The sequence below is a fragment of the Lepus europaeus genome, chromosome 17 (assembly GCF_033115175.1).
Source record: "Lepus europaeus isolate LE1 chromosome 17, mLepTim1.pri, whole genome shotgun sequence".
Lineage (NCBI taxonomy): Eukaryota > Metazoa > Chordata > Mammalia > Lagomorpha > Leporidae > Lepus > Lepus europaeus.
Window position 1 is genome coordinate 77206573 of NC_084843.1, and position 21368 is coordinate 77227940.

At 45.9% G+C, this 21368-nt stretch overlaps 2 protein-coding genes and 1 non-coding gene across 5 annotated transcripts in view; 1 reads left to right on the plus strand and 2 right to left on the minus strand.

Annotated features, from left to right (window-relative positions):
- Positions 1-284: 284 nt before the first annotated feature.
- Positions 285-20490, minus strand: LOC133776325 (mitochondrial import inner membrane translocase subunit Tim23). The gene is made up of 7 exons (XM_062215174.1): positions 20263-20490; positions 17987-18045; positions 11804-11897; positions 11200-11284; positions 8985-9043; positions 7152-7262; positions 285-748 (listed from the first exon to the last, which is right to left on the minus strand). The coding sequence occupies exons 1-7, from the start codon at positions 20366-20368 to the stop codon at positions 633-635; spliced, it is 630 nt and encodes a 209-aa protein (XP_062071158.1). The 5' UTR covers positions 20369-20490; the 3' UTR covers positions 285-632.
- LOC133776428 (small nucleolar RNA SNORA74) lies at positions 9517-9723 on the minus strand. The gene has a single exon (XR_009868376.1). It is a non-coding gene; the product is annotated as a small nucleolar RNA SNORA74 (small nucleolar RNA).
- Positions 20491-20548: 58 nt separating the features above from the next.
- Positions 20549-21368, plus strand: part of PARG (poly(ADP-ribose) glycohydrolase) — a 125595-nt gene continuing 124775 nt past the window's right edge. Inside the window, exon 1 of one of the 3 annotated variants that reach the window (XM_062215170.1) lies at positions 20549-20629. Coding sequence is in view for 1 of the 3 variants with exons in the window: in XM_062215168.1 (XP_062071152.1) it covers positions 20829-21048 (220 nt within the window). In the remaining 2 variants the exon portion in view is untranslated. Of the gene's footprint in view, positions 21049-21368 lie in introns of all 3 variants that reach the window. The other 2 variants (XM_062215168.1, XM_062215169.1) reach the window with 2 other exon arrangements.

The window sequence follows — 21368 nt, forward strand, 5'->3', positions numbered from 1 at the left end:
GTCTTATAATTATCCCCAGTAACATAAAGGATAAAGGCTTACACATGATTGCTAGACACAGTATTCTAGTCCACTACTTCAATGGTTAACACGAAACACGGTGCGGTGTAGTATCAGTTTGTGCCAAACTGCTGTAAACTTACCCTACCTCTTAATACCACCAGTAGCCTTTCATATCAACACCAACAGGAAAATCTCGTTTTGGCCTGGCTGGGGCAGAAAAGGCCAAGAGTAACTTACATTCTAGTGCAGACACCCCCTGTACGTGGAGTTAGACCTTTGGCTCTGTTTTCACCCTTTATTTGGAATACAGGGCATCATTAGCGTTTGGATCATGAAGTGAACACACTTGGTGATACACAGGGTATTACAGCAAGGACCTGAATTCTGGGAATAAGTGGCTTTCTCGTTCAGGAGCGGAGAGAAAACTGGTGCAACATCTCCAGAGAAGAGACCCACACTACTCAGTGAGCCCACCGAGGGTTTTGGCTGCAGCTCACTAAGGGCAAGGAGTGCCAGTCCTGGTCAACCATCCATAATCTTCGTCAGAGCCAATCAGTCTCCAATTTCCGTAGCAAACTGTAGGCAGAGCAGCTCCTGCTAAGCTGACCTGGGCGGCGGCGGCGGCGCCCTCAGAGCGACTGCTGCAGCAGGGAGCCTTTCATGTGCTCCCAGTTGTTGTAGAGCGCGTAGAGGCCGGTGAGAGTGAGTCCTGCCAGGCCGCCTCGTGCTGCCCCTCGGAGACCACCTGGGCAAGAAGGAGGAAAGAAGGTGAAGCAGTGCCCTTCCACCAGGTGGCAAGACGCAGGGGGATAAAAAGCTTACAAGAGATACAAGAAATCAACACTTAGGCCTAGGAGTTAAATTTTCACAACCACGTGTAATACCTAGTCTCGTAACTTTTAGCTGCCTAACTTATGCTTAAGGTCACCAGCATTAACTGCTTATTTCTCTAAATCCAGATTGTCCCTAGAGCACTTCTGGACAAACCTCACCCCTACTGAAGTTATCAAAGTTGCAAACAAATCAGCCACTGCTGTTAGTCATGTAGCCAACCTCACTAGCGCCGTGGATGAATTTAAGGCTGTAGACAAGGTGATGCCCTGTAACAGCCCTGACTCCAGACAGGCCCTCCAGATGCAGACTCTGAAGGCTCCAGAAACAGCAGTGATAACTGATGGCTGCACTCAGGCCTCGGGTTAGGTGCTCCCCACCCTGTACTCCCTATTCCTGCACTGGTGTGTCGGAGGTACACAACCCGTACTAGCTGAAAAGTTCAAGAATTTGAACTGCTCTCAGCAATTTTTTATGTGGAAAAAGATGAGCAATGGGCATTTCACTTAAAATGAACAAAAATACTTTTGCTTTCGAATAGTCTTCAAGTCTAATAAGAGGAAGCTACAAATTTCTCAGAATAGAAAATGCCCCAACACTTCACATGGTAGAGAAACCAAATTAAGAAACTCCACAGGAATGGGGATGTCCAAAGGAGCTTCTAAAAAAGTGCTATTCTGGTGCAGTTCCACCACCAAGCAGGATCACACGCTTCCCCGGCCTACACTGCACCGGCAAGGTGTGTGTCCTGAGGCGTGTCAGGAACACACAGCTCGAGTGGGCCCGTGGCACGGTGGTTCCCTCAGCAGAGGCCTCTGCGCTCCATGCTGGTCAGTTCTGTGAAACCGGGCGATGCCGCTGAGTGAACACCTCAAAACTGACCACTTCTGCAACGAGTGTCCTAGCACATGGCTTCCGCTGATAGCGCGCGGGCCACTCCCTCCAGCAATCTCTCCAGTCTGAAGACTGCCGATAGCTGAGCTGCCTAGGTTCCCCTGACGCGTCCACCGCGAGTGCCACACTTATCTCTCGCAAGCAGACCCAAACAAGCTGCAGACATCGTCTCTACCAGCTGTCCACTGTGCGGCAGACGGTGAAAACAGAAAAACCACTAATCAAAGCAAGTGGGAGGCAGCTCCTTAAAGGCTACACTGTGTCTCTGACAAGGCAATAAAAAGCTGAATAATAAACCAAATTCCTAAAATGGAAATATACACCATTTATTAATTTAAACGCGACTATAAACCAAATTCCTAAAATGGAAAATAGCTCCAAGGAACAGGAGGAAAAATGCTAAGGATTACCTGCAACAACGTTACTTCGGCTCCATTATGAGACCTAAACTTGAATGAGGCAGTTAACAGATACGTAATCCTCTCAACTCCACCTGAATCAGCAGGAAACAAAGGCCAGGGGCCTGCCGGTGTGTGAGGAAGATGGCTGAAAGCCCATTCAGTTCACAGACGCTGCCACAGCCCAGCCTGGCACTTGCGCCCAGCCCAGCAGGCTCCAGTCCTCGGGGCGGCAGTCGGCCGGCCTGCTGGTCTGAAGACCCACAAGCCGCTGCTTAGCACGTGGCTTCTACCTGGCCCTTGAGGAAGACTGCTCTCACCGAAACGGCCCTTCCAAGAGTGGGATTACCAAAGAGATTCATTCTGGTGCAAAAACATTTTTGAAAACCACACACAGATTTTTCACAACTTGCATTTCCTATGAACTCCTTGAAGATCCCTCCTATGCATGGATCTCAAAAAACAAAAAAAAATTTTTTTTTTGCTCCTAAATAAACCTACCTTTAATTCCATTTCCCACACTTCTGTAGTACTCTCATACTTCTTGGCTATGAAATAAGCTTCTCTGGGAATTTCTTTTAATTTTCTTTTAAGCATAGCAACAATGGGCTCTAAAAGGCTAATCTTTGTGACATCAGTGGCATATTCTATGTCCTTTATAAATTAATACAATGTCTCAGGAAGCCTTCTATTTTCAGACCAAATAACTTTTAACTTAGTTTAAATCACTGAAATTCCTTCTTTCAAGCTCAGAGAAAAGTTACTGCCTGAAGACACAGAACACAGGTGGTCTTCACTCGAATTGCTACTCCTGACTCAAGGCCAGCCTTTCATCACCAACCAGCCACATTTTATCTTGTTCCACTAATTCCAGGGTTTCCCAACTTGTCCGCTGGTTACAAAGTTTAAGGGCCTAGTCTTAGGCTTTCTATAATCAAACAACTTTTGCCCAGCTAGGCGCAGCACAGGAAATTATTCAGCAAATCTAGTGCTCTGAACACAGAGCAAGCACACAGGCCCAACAGTCACTCTCCAAAGCAAACAAGCCTGGCTGCATGAGCGGCTTTCGCTCCTATCTGCTGCATCCTTCCACAACCCTGCAGAGCGCAGACTCAGCTCCTCCAAGCACGGGAAACAAGGCCTGGACAGTTCCAGTACCTTGACTGGGGACGCAGAGCTCAGCTACCTTATTCAAACGACAATTACATCAGAGCAGAGATCAGCAAGTCTTTGTTAAAAGGGACAGAGACCAAGTGCGTTAGGCTTTAAGGGTCAAAGACTATTTGCAGGTACTTAGGTAAGCATCTTAACTTTACCTATTAAAAAACATCAAACACATTCTTAGCCTTCAGACAGTGTGACTGGGCAGGCAGCTGCCAGTAGGAGCTGGTGCCCCGATTCGGGACAGACTTATCTACCTACAAATGCCGTTCTTGAAGGGACCCTTGAACTGTTCCACGTTGTTTAAATGCTTCTTCAAATTGTGGTATGATGCATGTAACACAAAACTTGCCCGACTAACCATTTTCACACGTTCGGTTCAGAGGCAGTAGGTACATCTGCACTGCTACTGTGACCAACATTCACCTCCAGACAAGCCTGTCCATCCTGCAAAACTGAGTCACTGTGTGTCCATAACAGCTCTTGGCCCACACCATACTACTCTGCACTGCATGACTCTGGCTATTCTAAGTACTGCATAAATGCAGAATCACGCCATACTTGTCCTTTTGAGACTGGCTCATTCCACGCCACGCGAGGTCCCCAAGGTCCACCTGTGCAGGAGCAGGTATCAGAACTTCCTTCCTAAGGCCAGGAAATATCCTAGTCTGACGTGAACACTGTGTTTTGCGTATCCACTCATCCATCAATGGACACCGGAGCTGACGCCAGCTTCTGGCTAATGTGAATGATGCTGCTATCAACATGTTGCATCTTCCAAAGCAAATTTTCACATCCCCAAAGGAATCTCATGATAACTTTGTTTTTCCTACCACTGGCATCAACACTTTTCCAGTAACTAAGAATCCATGTGACATATACAATAGGTAAAGGGAAAGAATGCCCCAACATATAAAAAAAACCCAGTTAGCTGAAAACTGACAACCCAAGAAAAAACAGAGAATGGATATGACAAAGCACTTCAAGGAAGAAAGAAAATGACTACTAAACAACTCTTCAATCTCACATGCAACCAGGGAAAAGCAGAGTGAAACAAATATTAAGGTGATATCTTTCACCAACAGGTATAAAAAATGCAAAGGTGAGGATGGTGCTGTGGCGTAACAGGTAAAGCCACCTGTGGTGCCAGCATCCCATATGGGCGCCAGTTTGAGACCCAGCTGCTCCACTTCCAGTCCAGCTCTCTGCTTTGGACTGGGAAAGCAGTGGAAGATGGCCAAGGTCCTTGGGTCCCTGCACCTGCGTGGGAGACCCAGAAGAAGCTCCTGGCTCCTGGCTTCAGATCAGCGCAGCTCCGGCTATTGCAGCCATCTGGTGAGTGAACCAGTGGATGAAAGACTCTCTGCCTCTCCTTCTCTAACTCTGACTTTTAAATAAATAAATAAATCTTTACTAAAAAAAAAAAAAAAAGAAGAAGCAAAGGTAGCTGATGCTTAACACTAGCCACTGTAAGCAAGTACTTGGAAAGACGATTTGGCATCATTCCTAACATTCTAAATATGTAAGTCCTCTCAGCAAGGAATCTTACGCCAGAGCGAACCAAGGCACAGGTGCAAAGCAGTTCCCGAGAGGCTTCAGAGGGTGACGCAGCTGAGCTGCATGTCTGGACGGAGCATTCTCAGCAGATAACCCAAGAACAAAGGCCCAAGAGCAGGCGTTAAAGGCACAAGGAAGAGTGATAGGATCTGGAGCCAGTGATGGCCGAGACAATCACACACAGCCCGGCAGGCCACGCGGGGCATCGGGCTTTCCAGACTTCGCATTTCCAGTCACGTCTGGGCCTCAAAGGGCTTATCACAACGTGCAGCAGAACTCTGACCTTCTGCTTAGAAGACTCCACACCAGGGAACGTCAGCTGCGGGTGTGGCCCTCTGAAATGGGGTGGGGAGCCTCTGCTCTGCCAAGGGCCACGGGATGTTTACCATACCATCCGTGGGCCACACAGAATACCAACTTAAACGTGAGCCTGCTCCAGACTTACTGGACTGATACCCACCTGCAGCTGCCTTGGCAGGGCCAGCCCGAACGACAGTAAAACCCTCACAGGAGTGTGGGATAAAGACTCCTCTCGCCCACAGACAGGCAAGCCCGAATGACCAGCTACTGGCGACAGAAAACAGTCCTCAAGGGCACAGTACCGTGGGGAATTAAACTGACCTCGCTACTGAGCTCAGCCCTGCCTGGACGGGACTGCATGAAGGGGTGGACAAGGAGCGGCGAGGAAGCCCAGCCAGCGAGCTGTGCCTTCAGAGCCATGCACACGGCTTCTCCACAGCAACACAGGAAAATAATGGAGCAGGAAACAGGCTTCTGGGGACCCAATGCACGTCCACCTCCACCTCTCCCTCAGCAGCCCCCCTTCACCAGCTGTGAAGCTTGCCACCGTCACCCAAGCCGAAGCCCTCATCACAAAAGTCCCTTACTTCTCTAGTATGATTTTTCTATTTTTTCTTTTAAAGATTTACTTATTTGCAGGCAGAGTTACAGAGAGGCAGAAGCAGAGGCAGAGGTGCAGAGAGAGAGAGAGAGAGAGAGAGAGAGGTCTTCCATCTGCTGGTTCACTCCCCAGATGGCTGCAACAGCCGGAGCTGTGCCGATCAGGAGCCAGGATCCAGGAGCTTCCTCTGGGTCTCCCAAGTGGGTGCAGGGGCCCAAGGACTTGAACCATCTTCTACTGCTTTCCCAGGCCATAGCCCATAGCAGAGAGCTAGATCTGAAGTGGAGTAGCCAGGACTCGAACTAGCGCCCATACAGGATGCCGGCCCTGCAGGCGGTGGCTTTATCCACTGCGCCACAGTGCCAGCCCCAGTACTATTTTTGTTTGACCATCTGACTTTAGGCTATGCTACGGTTTGAATAGGATGTGGCTCCCAAACTTATTCAGATGATCAAATCTCAAGGTCATACATTGGATGGTGCCAAGAAGGGGGGAATTTAATCCGACTATGTGGGCCAGAGGAGAAGTGCTCAGCTCACTGGAGACCACCCCATGACTATGCAAAGCTGGGAAACCAAAATAAACCTCCTTCAGATTTCTGCCACTAGTTCATTTTATCCACCTACTATTTCTACGTTAATCTTCCTCATATATGATTCTAACACTCCCTGTCCAAAAACCTCTGATGATGAGACACACGCAGCCTTCTGGTCCAAATCTGAATTTCTCACCCTGGCTTTCCACGCCTGAAGCCTAAACTCTTTTTCTGGACTTTCCCCTCCCGTAATTTGAAATGCAGCCTATTCTCAAAGCCTAGCTTACCGTTCCCACCGTTCCCTTTTCTCGAAATTTCCCTGGGGGCAACTGGGTACCATGAGAAAGGGAACAGGCTCTGTGCTCAGCCCAGGTCTGTGTGGGTGGCAGGAAGCCCTCACGACTGCCTGAGAGTCTGCATTACAGGAAGCTGGAGTCAGGAGCAGAGCCAGGAATAGGACTCAGATACTCTGATGCTGGATGTAGGTGTCTTAACCACTCGGCCACATACCTGTGCCTAATTCTTTTGATCTTTATCTTCATGTGTCTAAGTAACTATTACTATTCTTGATTTTTCAGTCTTTATTATTATTATTTATTGCACTGAAATTCAGAGAAGTTACTGCTACTTGCTCACACAGCTCTTTAGTGGCACAGTACTAATCACACAGAAAGTACAAGATGGCCAGGAGCTGGGGGCAGGCGGTTAATGGGGAGTTGCTGTTTCACGGATACAGAGTATCTGTTTTGTAAGATGAGAACGTTCTGGGAACTGGTTGCATAACAATGTCAATACATTTCACGCTTTTGAACTTACAGCATAGATAAAAGCACACTTCAAGCGGAGTAAGATAGCTCTCAATCAATAGTACCTGTGCATTTATACAACACGCCCGTCATGGTTCCGGCTGCTACTGTGTTCAGGTCATCTTCTGCCCCGCGAGTTTTCTCAATGACGACACCAAATGCACTATAGAGCAAAGCTAAAGGGAAAATAAATGGAAGAGCGTAGTGATGCAAATGTAATTAAAAGGTCTGTATGGCCACTACACTTAAGTACATCTATCCAAAAGTAGAAACACGGCTTCTAACAACAAATAAAATGGCCATCAAGAGCACTGACACCAGCTGCACTGATCCAGAAAGGGACTTCCCACACAGTGTCAGACTATGGAGTCACTTCAGCAAACACAGGGCGAGCTGTATTCACCGTCACACGCTCAAGCACACGTGCGCTGGAGCATGACTCTGAGTAGCAGGGATGCCTGGAAAGATTCAAAACTAGAAGCTATTTCTGGAAGCACCACTGGGGAATCCCAAGGATATTTTAAATTTTCACTCGTATGTCACCCATAACAGCTCTACTTCGGATTTCACACACTCCCTTTCTATTGTAAGAAAAAACACAATTTTAAAAAATGTGGGGTTTGATTCCCATGTGTATAAAAACCATAACACAAGCACCATTTAGCTTTAAAGATCAGTCCCCGAATCACCCTCCCTCCATGCCTTCGCAGGTTCTTCCCAGACATGAACATATTAAGCCTTCTTACCCTTTCCCAAAACTCTAGCTACACGAGACCCTTCCAACACTTCCTCAAGCTCAGCCTCTGTGGTGGTATTTTTATACTGCTACAGACGATCATCTTCACACTCAAACTTACCTGAAACTGAACACGAACAGAACACTGGGCCCGGTCACATTACAAGGGAACAGGGGTGCAATGAGCCATACCACTATGCAGAGGATGGGACAAGTTCCTGGAATGAGGGACTCCGCAGTGCCAAGATGGAAAAATTCCCTGGCTACTCTAGGTGTACAAGTAATTAAAACCACAGAGTGGGGTGATATGTGAAGGGGGTCAGAGGAATGCAGGTGCATATGAAGTAGCCACTGAAGATCTAATACTCCAATCTGATTTCAGGGTGTGAAACATACAGTTTCCATACCCCACGACCGGCAGGGGTCTTACACAGTCACAACAGAGGCTTTTCCTATCTTTAAATTATCTACACTCTGCCTTACTTAATCTACCACAATTAAAAGGTATTTGGACTTTCAACCACATTAATACATTATGAAAACCTTGACTGTCAGGGCGTAAGTGCCCCAAGTAGGTCTATTGTAAGTCATTATAATCAGGAGAGCCAATCACTCACACGCAATATGGTGTGACAGGCATCTAGTTCTGACTAGGCATCACTACACACTACCCCTTGCCTACAACTGCAAATGTTTCTATTATCTACAAAGAACCCATTAGGGCCTCAGAATCTACTCAGGGAACAGACTGAACAGGCTATTAAGAAAACATAGTAGGAAGGCTGGGTTAATCTCTCAGGCCCCATGACAGGACTTTGCACCCTTCCTCACACACAAAGCCCTTTGCCTTGTACCTAAATACCTGGATTACATTTAGTGTGAACACATGATTTTATGCGGTATCCCGCTTGGACAGGAAAGTATACAGGATTTTTAAAGATTTAAAACATTCAAAATGATATCTAGAAAGGTCTCAGCATCTGAGTTTTTGTGTTATAGTTCATGGTCTTTCCCTAAGTTGGATCTACACTGTTCACCACAGTAGATCTAAACAGTCGTTTCATATGCTAAGACCAGAATTCTGGTTGATCAAACTGTTCATGATACTTGCACATTCTTTCTTTACATTAACAATTTATTATCAAAGGAGAGCTCTACTTACCCAGAGATCCTAGAGTATTAGCCCAAAGTGCACCTTGCCTAGTCACCATATTCAAAATCCTACCAGGGGAGAACAAGGAGAAAGAATCTGCATTGAGAATCATTATTTCTTACTAATCTTCCAAAACTGTAACAGGAGCTATTCCAAATGCCAGTAACTTAAGTCTCAAAGTTTTCTAAATTTAAGTTGTTTTTTAATACCTTCTCAGATGTCACCTTTATGATGGCTATATTCCAATGAAGTTAGGGTAAAACATTCAACAGTGTGAGCAATCACTGAGGAAAACTCTTTCATTAAATATATAAAACACATACCAAATATGCAAAGCTTCATGGAACCGCCTGGAACAGATTTCATAAAGAAGCATATAGAAACTGACTTCTGTAAAAAATATCACTGTAATTATGACAAACTACCCTCTCTTTTTGGGAGAGGAGTATATACTTAGAATACTAATTAGTATTAAGGAATGACAAAGTAGAATTAAAGAAAAGCAAAGAGCTGTCTCAGTAGAATACATAGAGAAGCATTCTGTGTCTGCTCCCAAACTAGAACTAAGCAGCCAAAAAACCAAATGCTTAGCACACTCTCAAGGAAGCACAGTTCTGCCCCGCACCAGTGCCACCCGCCACCAGAACGGCGAGGGAGGCAACTGGATGAAGAAGGCAAGACATTGCTCTCCCAGCAGTGTAACACCGTCACAGGAACGGATCTGTCCGGACAGCTGACTACTGCTGGAAATTACGGAAGTAAAACTACTCATTTAATTAATGTTCTACCCTAATAAATGTGGAACTACTTCTAAAAGATTATTAACTATGTTACTTACTCACTAATAAATATTGTAAGTTCACCACACTGTTTTCCCCTTTGTAATAAGTTTTAAAGCCAATTTCATTATTGTACTGCTAGTGGCACTGTACTGGCAAAACTCCTTGGGGTATGACTTGGTAACTTACTTGTACTTATGAAGTCCTTACCTACTTCTCATCTTTCAATTCTTAAAGGCAGAAAGTACAGAAAGCTTAGCCTAGATCACAAAGCAGTAAGTAATGAAACTAGGATTCTGCAGCTGCCTGCGTGTGCGTGGCTCTAAATCCCACCTTTTTTCCATTATTAAATGCTATCTCCCCACGTAAGGAGAATGGATTAATTAATTATGTAACTACTATTGTTTAAAAAAGTGAAGGTTATTTTTTCCGGGATACCTTCTACTGCCGAATCCATATTTAAATGTTTAAAGATTTGTTTCAAATATTAGGAGTGAGAAGGCAATGGGACCCAACTGGTAATGGCTGATAGCTGTTGAGGACTGGCTATGATTCATGTGTTCATTATACCAACTTTTGAATATATTTTTGAATCTATATATATGCCTAATCTTGAATATATTTAAAATGCCCCGTAATACAAAAAGCTAAAATTGAAGATTCTGCGTTGATATTGTTAAGTACAGCAATCCACACAGTGACAGGAATATGAAGAACTTGACAGGCCTGTTGGTTTCCCAAGTTTAATTCTAGTACACCTGCTGCCATCTGCTGGCTGAACAGTATGTAACGAAGTTAAGAGTTCAGAATCCCAGCAACTGAACCATGAGCCATCGAAGAACACCTGCTATGCAATTCCACTTACATGCAGTACAAAAACATGCAAAACTGCATGATACACTACCATCCGGGACTCGGGCCTCTCTACTTCTTAGGCCAACCCTTCTAATGGCATTTTCCCTTGCCCATGAACTGTGCAGTTCCCCACCCAAGACTGCCCTCTCCTTGTGCAACTGCCCCTGGGGTCCAGGAATGGCATTAGTTTCTGAGGCGCTCCACCTCAGGCCGGGAGTGAAGTCAGCGAGCTCAAGGACGGCAGACCTAGCGTCACGCTCACGTGCTGCTCATGTCCCCTCCTACGGCCCTGGCCCACGCATTTCTCATCAGCAATCAGCAACTTGACGAGCGTGTCCTGTGGGCCAAGGGAAGTCAGGCTAGGGGAGCAGCGGCTGCCTGGGAGACACCAACTTGCACTCATGTATCTGATCTTCTTTTTGCTTTTTATTTCAGTTAGGATTTACAAATGGGGGGAATAAAAAAAAAAAAACCTAACAAACACTGCAAACATTTGTAAAGCTCATATATTTGCAAGGTTATACCCATCAAACCAACAAAGCAGATACTGCTATCCTGGCACCACCACATCAGATGGGTACAAGACTTACTGTACGTTTCTTGGTTTGGACCAGGCCATGTTCTGGGTTTCCTTCAATCCTAGCCGAAGACCATTCACTGCCCCAAATGCAGCCCCTAGTAAATCATAAATAATTCAGCCAAATGATGCAGCATTATATTTAAAAACAGCACTTCTGACTCTTTTTAAGATTTTAATAAGAAAAAGATAATTTTTCAAAAAAAAACCCTGAATCTAGTATTCTAATTGCTTTTTAAAATTCCATCAACTACTTGAACAGAGGACACTTAAGAAAAAAATTATTGGGGCCAGCATTGTGCCATAGTGAGCTAAGCCTCTGCCTGCAGCACCAGCATCCCACATGGGCATTGGTTGGAGTCCCGGCTGCTGCTCTTCTGACCCAGCTCTCTTCCTTGGCTTGGAAAAGCAGTGGAAGATGGCCCAAGTCCTTGGGCCCCTGCACCCACGTGGGAGACCTGGAAGAAGCTCCTGGCTCTGGATCAGCCCAGCTCCAGCCACTGCGACCATCTAGGGAGTGAACCAGCAGATGGAAGACCTTTCTCTCTGTTTCTCTGTAACTCTGCCTCTCAAATTAATTAATTAATTAAGAAAGAAAGAAAAATTATTACACTCACCTGTCATGCAACAGCCTCCAATGGTAAAGAAGGCCAGTTCGAATCTGCCCCGGGTTTTATTAGCTCCCGTTGGTAAAATAAACTCATCTGTATCCTGCAAAAGTAATAACAGGAACCAAGCTGAGTGCCCCCTCAAGACCTGCGTTATAAACTTTGCAAAGCAGTTTTTTGCAAAAAGCAAAAACTTTAAATTAGTTCAAACTCAACTATATGTAGTCAAACAAAAACCTTTCTGCAATTAGAGCAATACTTAAAGTGAAATGAAATAGCACAACACACGCTCAGTTCTCACGAGAGTCTCCTGTAGAATTGTTTGCAGGCTGAGGGGCCCAACGGTGCAGACACCACTCGGGAATCCTTCACTCCACATCAGAACGCCTGGGTCTGAGTCTCGACCTCGCGCCTGCTAATGTGCACCCTGAGAGGCAGCGGGCCATGGCTCCACGCTGCCAGGGTTTTTGCCGCTCACGTGAGAGACCTAGACTGAGTTCTGGGCTCCTGATGCTGGCATGGTTTAGCCCCAGCTGTTGGCTTTTAGCAAGTAAATCAGTGGATGGAAGAACTCCTCTCAAACTTTTTGAAAAGAAAAGAATAAATCATTGTGTTTCCTTCCTAATGTAAATGTGGCTGTCATCTGCCTTACTAAGCGAAACATTTAAAGCAACAGCGTTAAGCAGTTTAAAAAGGACAGTTCTAGAAGATGGTAGACTGAAAACCAGGAGAAGCAGCTGGCTGACTACCCATCTGGAAGGAGACAGTAACTTTCACTTTTCACAGTGAGCACAATCTTGCTGTGTTTACGACCACATGATCATAAAAATGAGCTAAGACCATTAAAACTCAACTACTCCCTTAACAATTCTTCAGAGTCTGAAGACATGTCAGAGTTTGGTTATCCTGGAAAACAGCAGGCCCTCTTTCCAGTAAATGCACACAAAAACTTGGCAGAAGTCCCTGGAAGGTCATCTAAAACCCTGCTGAGCACAACAAAATGACTGACCTTGAAGATCACATTCAACTCTTTGCCAAGCTTTTTATGCAAAAATGGCCAACAAAAGTGCCACAATTAACATAGTAGAGACCACTAACAAGAAACACTGACCTTTGGTAAACGCATTCCTGATGCTGATTTCTGATTTTAAGCACGTGCACACATCCTCACCAAACCCACACAATAAATAAGCATACTGGGGCCGGCGCTGTGGCGCAGTAGGTTAATCCTCCACCTACAGTGCCCGCATCCCATACAGGCACCAGTTCTAGTTTCAGTTGCTGTACTTCAATCCAGCTCTCTATGGCCTGGGGAAACAGAAGATGGCCTGAGCACTTGGGCCCCTGCACCCGTGTGGAAGACCCAGAAGACACTCCTGGTTCCTGGCTTCAGATCGGCTTGCTCCAGCTGTTGCAGCCATTTGGGGGGTGAACCAGCGGATGGAAGACCTTTCTCCCCCTCACTGTCTGTAAATCTTCCTCTCAAATAAATAAAAATAAAATATTTAAAAATAAATAAACAAGCATATCTAGTTTTATCACACAAAAATGATCTGTTGGGTGTCAATAAGTAAGCTGGGTAGGTTCCTTGTTATGATACACTGTACATCATATTATCAATTTGGGGGGATTTTTGACTTTTAAAGCAGACAGACACACACACACACATGGGGGGGGGGAGCTCCTATCTGCTGGTTCGTTTTCCAAATCCTCACAACTGGTGCTGAACCAGGCCAGTTGGGAGCCCAGAACTCAATCCGGGTCTCCCACAAGGTGGCAAGGATCCAAGTACTGAACCATTAAACGCTGCATTTCAGAGTGCACACCAGCAGGAAGCTGGACCCAGAAGCAGAGCTGACACGCAAACCCAGGCACTCCGACACGGGATGCGGTTACTGCCAGCAGTGTCCTTCTTCACTGTCGTACCAAATGTTCTTGTTTGAGATTTTTAGAAATGTTATATTTAATCACATAAGGTAAATAATTATCCTTCAACCCAGAAACACACCACGGAGTAAACACAGAAAATTTTTTTTTAAAATGGCTGTAATGACTGTCATCCAGCAAGAGTAAGTGCTAGTGTTAAGCTAGTGTTGCCGGCCCTGCGGCTCACTTGGCTAATCCTCTGCCTGTGGCGCCAGCACCCCTGGCTAGTCCCAGTTGGGGCACCGGATTCTGTCCCAGCTGCTCCTCTTCCAGTCCAGCTCTCTGCTATGGTCCGGGAAGGCAGTGGAGGATGGCCCAAGTGCCTGGGCCCTGCACCCGCATGGGAGACCAGGAGGAAGCACCTGGCTCCTGGCTTCAGATCAGCGCAGCGCGCCAGCTGTGACAGCCATTTGGGGAGGGTGAACCAATGGAAGGAAGACCTTTCTCTCTGTCTCTCTCTCTCTCTCACTGTCTAACTCTGCCTGTCAAAAAAAAAAAAAAAAAGGTAGTGTCGACCACAATGAGAAGTCACAAGAGCTGAAGCAAATCCCACACAAACAAGGCTGACCTCACAGTACTGAATCTAGGGAAGACATGTGGGAAAGTTCTCATTAAACTTGGACTGCTGACACTCTAGGGAACCCATGTCACTAAATACCCTAAGTGCCAGCGTTTGCTAATACAGAAGAGCAACAAGTTCAAGAATGCGCGGCAGTGGACACGAGGAAACAGAAGGCTGAGATCACATGCAGTGGACCCGGTCAATGTTGGAAATATTTACATTGTTTCTATACCCGATAATCATCTGGACTAACAGGAGAAAAATTTACTGCTTCAGCTTTTTTTACAAAAACATTTCAGTGAGGATGGAGCAGTGACAATAAAAAGCACCAGCAAGAGAAATCACAAAGAGTGCCCAGACAGAAGCTGTGGCACAAATAAACCACCATATTATGAGCTGATGTGAACTATTCAAGATTAAGAAAAAGGCTCTACAGTATGAATTATTAAGGTATTGTCTTTAAATTTATGTTTTCCTTGGTTATTTATAATAATGAGACAATGAGGTTTAGAAAACAGGTTTTTCAATTCTGAAATCCTTCTCTAATTCTAATAGAAGATAGCAGTATAACTGTTTGTGATGAAGAAATCACAATTTTTTTAGATACAAAGTCTTCATGTCTGAGCTTAACAAGACCCACGCTAGCAATGTGCAGCCACAATGGCACTGTACCTGTATCTGGAGTCTAGCACAGTCTTCAACATCAGATCCAACATTTAATCAAAACAATGTAATTTATTTTAAAATTAGGGGCAAACAACTGATACAGGGGTTCTTTTAGAGTAAAAAATCAATGCACCCTGGGTTAGAAGATAACAACTCCCTTAAAAACAACACAAGTTTTAACTGGCAAGGTCCTAACCATCAACTTGCTTCCACCTGAACACTTAACCCTAACAAGAAACACAGAAGCCATCACAAAAACCCCATTACTATATGCAGCTTATATACCATGTAATCCACCTATTTAAAGTAAACAATTCAATGGTTTTCAGAATCTTCAGAATTGTGCAACGAAGTACAATCAGTTTTAGAGCATCACCTAAAGAACTCCATCCCCATAATTTTCCAGTCATCCCTACAACCAAACCTCCATAGTGCCTGCTCTACTTTTTGTCAATGTATCTGCCTACATTTCATATAAATAGAATCAAGCAATATGTGCTTGTTTGTGACTGGCCTCTTTCATTTAACCAAGTTTTCAAGGTTCATCCATGCCGAACCATGGATCAGTAATTCATTCTTTTTTACTGCAAAATATTCCATTGTTTCAGTATTAACACATTTAGCTTACCCACTCATTAGTTGGTAGACATCTGGTTTGTTTCCACTTCTTGGCTATTATGAATAATGCTACTATGAATATTCATGTGCCACTTGTCCCTGAACATGCTTTCAATCCTTTTAGGCATACACTCTTACCTAAGAGGGAAGTGCCAGGTCACAAGGTAACTCTATTTTTAATATTTTGAGAAGCTGTCAGACTATTTCCAAAGCAGTCATATCACTTTACATTCCCACTCGCTGTATATAAAGAAGGCCCAGTTCTCCACAGCCTCACAAATACTTGTTTGTTGTCTGACTGCAGTCATTCTAGTGGATAGGAAGTGGTTTCTCATTGTGATTTTGTGATCTGTGTTTCTCAAATTAATGCCATCAGAGAGCCTTCATGCGACTATTGGAAACTGACTCTCATGGAGAACCATACTGAGATCCATCCCCATTTTATAACTGGGTTTTCAAATATTATTTTAGATTTAAATCCTTTATCAGGTAAGTGATTTTTTTTTTTTTTTTTTGACAGGCAGAGTGGACAGTGAGAGAGAAACAGAGAGAAAGGTCTTCCTTTTCTGTTGGTTCATCCTCCAATGGCTGCCGCACTGCGGCCGGCGCACCGTGCTGATCTGAAGCCAGGAGCCAGGTACTTATCCTGGTCTCCCATGGGGTGCAGGGCCCAAGCACTTGGGCCATCCTCCACTGCCTTCCCGGGCCATAGCAGAGAGCTGGCCTGGAAGAGGGGCAACCGGGACAGAACCCGGTGTGCCGGCACCGCTAGGCGGAGGATTAGCCTGTTGAGCCACGGCACCAGCCCAGGTAAGTGATTTACAAGTATTTTCTCCCAGTGTGTAAGCTGTCTTTTCCCTTCCTTGATGGTATTATATAAAGCACAGAAATTTAGATCAAACTGATCAATATTTCTTTCCACCAGTCATGCTTCCGGAAATCTAAGAAACTGGAATTGGAAGCAGTGGCAGGACTTGAACCCAGATACTCTGACATGGGATTCAGACATCCAATTGGCATCAACTGCTGTCCATCTCATCATTCTTTGGAATATGAATTCAAGTCACCCCAGCATCAATTGTTGAAAAGAGTATTTTTTTTCCTACTTAATTGTCTTGGTACCCTTGTTGAAAACTAGTGACTGTAAAGAATGCTAGTTTATTTTTCTGGGTTGAATTTAATTGATCTATAGATATATACTTATGCCAGCACCACAACTTTTTGATCACCGTAGCTTTGTAGTAAATCTTGGAACTGCGAAGTTTAAGTCCTCCAAATTGTTTGTTGTTGAAGATTGTTGGGCTACTCTGTGTCCCCTAACTTTCCATATAAATTTTAGGGACAGTTTATTAATTTCTGCAAAAGCCAACTGGGTTTTTTGTCACTATACTGAATTTTTAGAACAATTTGGACAGTATTTTTAACTATATTAAATTTTCTAAGAACAAGGATGGCTTTCCATTTATTTAATTTTTGGTTTTTTTTTTTTCAATGTTTTGTGGGTTTTAAACTACAGAGGATAATTTTTGTACTTCTGTTAAGTTTATTTCTAAGCATTTTAATCTTTTTGATGCTTTTGGTAATGGAATTGTTTTTATAACTGAATTTTTGCAGTTTTCATTGCTACTGCATAGAAATTTATCTGATTTATGAGTTCATTTACTGGTTCTAACACTTTTGTGTATGTGGTTTTCTGTGATTGTCTACAGACAAATTCATGTAATTTGCAGTTTCATTTCTTCCTTTTTAGTCTGGATGCCATTTCATTCTCTTGCTAACTGCGCTGGCTAGACACTGTTAAATAGAAGTGAGGAGAGTAGACATACTTGTAAACCCAGGAGGACTGTATTCGATCTCTCTATTCTGTGCATAGCTTTGGATATTCTGTAGATGCCATTTAGTAAGCTGAAGAAATCCCTTCTAGTTCTAGTTTGAGTATGTCTTCAATCATGAAGGCGGCTGGCTATCATTATCGTACTTTCTGCAGCTGTTGAGAAAACCATGAGCTTTATGTCCGGTATTCTTTCCTGAGGACACAGTGTGTTGACTGGTTTTCAGATGTTACTCAATGCTGCTTTCCCGAGGCCTCCAACCACCACGCTAAGCATCATAGCTCTGATGTCTAGCACAGCACCCTGGAACTGCAAACTGAGCTTTACACACAAATCTCCCAACTATCTACTCCCATACTTTTAATTGTGTGCTTGTAATTATTTTCTTGTTGGTTTTGAAAAGTGAACTTTTGAAGGGAGTTAACTGGTTTCAGGGAGAAATGCAAACCAAGGTCATAGGGCTTATGAGAAAAAAAAAAAAAAAAACGGTGCCTGGAGACTAGAGATTTTGTATAAATGATAGTTGAAGTATTTGGCTTTTTTTACATGGTAAGATAAGGTACCAATCTAGTAAAATGTTAACCTTACCTGCACAAGATACCGTGGATCCACATTTAAATAAGGAGACAGAGGATTCATTCCAGTTACTAGAGAGAAAACAAAATGTCACATTGCAACAAAATTCTCTAACATTATTTTGAGTTAATTCAGCTCCTGATTATAATATATTTTGCTATTTTGATTTACAAGCTCACTGAAACTGGAAAATGTTTCCATTTGATTTTGTTCTATCAGTTTGGGTCCTTGGGCCCCTAATCCCATAGGAAGTCTTGGCCTGGTGGCTTAAGATCTCAAACCAGTAAGATACTGGCAATAAGACAGATCAAATCAACAAATTAGCAGGGAAACATGGCACAGACCAATTACAAAGACATTATTTTTCTCAACTTACTAACAAGAAAGCTTGACTAAAGAGCACTCAATTCCACGTGAAAAAGTGGCTGGGTTTGGTTTCTGTGCGATATGTGTATAAATACTTCAAGTCACTCACTCGGGGCTTAATGACTTAGTGTGGCAAGGCATAGAATTCTCGGGCCACGACTACAGGAATGAGTTAGTTCCAAAGCAAATGCAAACTTGATGCAGACTTGAATTCCACCAACTTTGACAACAGGCAAGCAAAAAAAAAAAAAAAAAAAAAAAAAAATCTATCAAGAAAAGTCAACTTTACCAAATTTTAAATTGAAGCTTTGGATCCTCTCTGTCTCGGATGGCTGTTCATTACCCACTACTCTCATCATTAATCTGAAAGTCCTATTATTTCCGTTTTCAGTATCTAATTTGAATTTTGTTATTTAACATCCTAGTCCAACCATCGAATCTCTCAGAAACAACCTTCCTGTCCCTTCCCCCTCACTCCTTCAATTCACTCTCTGCATGGCTACTAGAGGAACTTCCTCAAAGGGAAAGCAGCCTTGGGGCTCCCCTGTCATCAATCCAAACAGGGCTACCTGGTCCTCATCACTTTCTACCCCGCTGGCCAAACAGCTGCTCGCACACTCCAAGACGCTGTGTTTTGGGCACTTCCCTTCTAGGCCCCACTATTACTGTCAGGGGAGTGATCTCCTGTTGCTTTTTTCTTTTTTTATTTGTATGTATCTCACAATACAACATCTGGAACACAGTAATTCTTCCCACTGTACCCACCTTCCTACCCACTCTCCCACCCCTCTTCCTCTTTCCTGTTTAGTCCAAGAAAGAAAAAGAAAACAAAATAAAATGAAATGAAAAAACAAAGAAAACAGCTCCTCAACAGACCAGACAGGGGCTGCTCCAAGTTACTGCTTCTGGAAGGTGTTTTCTGCTTTTTCCCCCTTCCTCCCTTCTCTCCTTTTAGAAACTTCATTATCTTTAAAGACCCCAGAATGTTACCTCTTTTGCAAGCTCTTAGGCTGCTGCTTTCTCGAGCGGTACCGTCCCACAATCCTGTTCTACACCTATTCCCTTGCCCGGATGAGCACGACCTGCAGGATTTTAACTCATGCAAGCGTCGGCAGAGAGGGCAGTCCTCTTTCTGTTGAAGCCGCCGCCAAGCCCTGCGCCCAGCAAAGTCGGCGCCGCCCTGTCCCATGTCCCACTTCTTCCAAAGGAGTGCATCCTCAGGCGCCTAATTCACCTCCAGTCAACCTCAGGACGCTCTGCCAGGGCCCGGGGTTTAGGAAGGAGCTGTATTCTCGGCATCGGTGGTGACGGACTTACAGAAATAGTACGAGCCGAGGTCCCAAGGATCGGGTCGAGGCCAGCCACGCGCAGGGCGTTCGCGCCTCCGCATCTTAGATGTCACATTATCCCCCGTCCCCTAATTCTCTCCCGGCTCCCCCACCCACCCCACGTTTACAAAGCACCAGTCAGGTTCAGCCCACTTCCCGGCTCCTCCAAGACAGCCTCCGAGCTGACTCCCCAGCTCCTCTCTTATTTCTGAATTTTTTACGTGTAATCGCTTTACGATTCAGAATTTAAGTGAGTAAAAGCGAACTTCGGGGCTTCCCAGCCTGACACGGTGACTCCCAGAGCCCGGTGCTCCTCTGTACCCGGGGCCAACCCTCGGGACCGTGATGGATGGCACTAAAGGAACGCGAGGCCCGGATATAGACAAAAAAAAAAAACACGTGTCCCTCTCAGAGCCCAGCTCCGTGATGCAGAGCGCGCGGTCCTAAAAGCTCGGGCCATTTTGAAAAGGGCGGCCTGCAGGTGCACCAAGCCAACTGCTAACAGTGAAGCCTGGGCAGACCACCCAAAAATAAATTAATTAAAAAAAAAAAAACAGCAGGGCGCGCGGCGTGGACTCAGGACCCGATACTCACGCGGGACGCCGGCCAGGTCTGCGTGCGAGTAACCTGCTCCGCCGGCTCCGAAAAAGCCAGCCAAGCCCCCTGTGGTTTTGTTGCCGCTTCCTCCGCCGCCCTCCATGTTGTCGCTGCCAACCTCTCGTGTGCTTCCCGCCGCTGGCTCCGGCCGGCAGCCCCCGGCTCGGCAGTGGCTCCTCAGTCACAGCAGGGAGCCCCACGATGCCACTGCCTCCTTCACACGCTGACCTTCCGGGCGCCGGCTCCCGCTAAGCGCCACACTTCCGTTTTGCGGCAGTGTGCGTCCCGGAAGTCGGGGTCGCTTGACGGCAGCTTTCCGGTGGTGGGAAAGTGAACGGAGCCGGAATCAAAGCGGCGCATCCAGGTGGGGTGTCTGAGGAAGAGGGAAGGCAGGCGATGCCTAGGGCCTGACTGGCGGCTCCGCAGCTCCGGAAGCAGGCAGCGGCAGAGAGGGAATGGTGCGGGGAGGCGCCGAGAACGAGGCGCAGTCTGTCCGGCTCAGGGTTAGTGAATGAGGCTCTCTGCCCGGGCCGGCCCGGGGACTGCGCGCTCCGGGTCCCAGCATGAGCGCGGGCCCCGGCTGTGAGCCCTGCAGCAAGCGACCCCGCTGGGGCACCGCCGCAAGTTCTCCGCCGGCCGCCTCGGACGCCCGGAGCTTCCCCGACAGGCAGAGGCGCGTCCTCGACCCCAAGGACGCCCCGGTGCGGTTCAGGCTCCCACCGCCCTCGCCCGGCTGCGTCCCGGGGCGGGCGGGACCGCACAGAGGCGGCGCCACCTCGCTTGGTACGTGGCGGGGGGGAGTGAAAGTCTTGTGTTCTTCGTCTCGGCCCGACCCTCTCGTCCTGGTCTCAGTTCGTGGGCCCGGGGCGGGGGTGCACCCGCGCTGCGGCCCCTCGTGCGGCCGCGGAGGGGCCGGTTCGCCGCCGTGCGCTTGGTAGTGGGACAGCCCCCGGCTGGAAATGGCGGGAGAGGCCACCTGTTTGCTTTCCTCGCTTGGATTGGGAAATTGTCCGTAGTCGTTTGTGAATCCCTTTGTGTGCGTCTGGGTGGACAGAGCGGGCTGTTACCACGTCACCGGGGCAGGTTCGCGGCCCCACGGAGCT

Excerpts from the sequence above, each read along its gene's own strand:
- LOC133776325 (XM_062215174.1), bottom strand. The coding sequence starts at position 20,368 with ATGGAGGGCGGCGGAGGAAGCGGCAACAAAACCACAGGGGGCTTGGCT. Across the intron at positions 18,046-20,262 it reads AGACCTGGCCGGCGTCCCGC|TAACTGGAATGAATCCTCTG; the intron begins GTGAGTATCGGG and ends TTTTCTCTCTAG. Across the intron at positions 7,263-8,984 it reads TAATACTCTAGGATCTCTGG|CTTTGCTCTATAGTGCATTT; the intron begins GTAAGTAGAGCT and ends TTTTCCCTTTAG.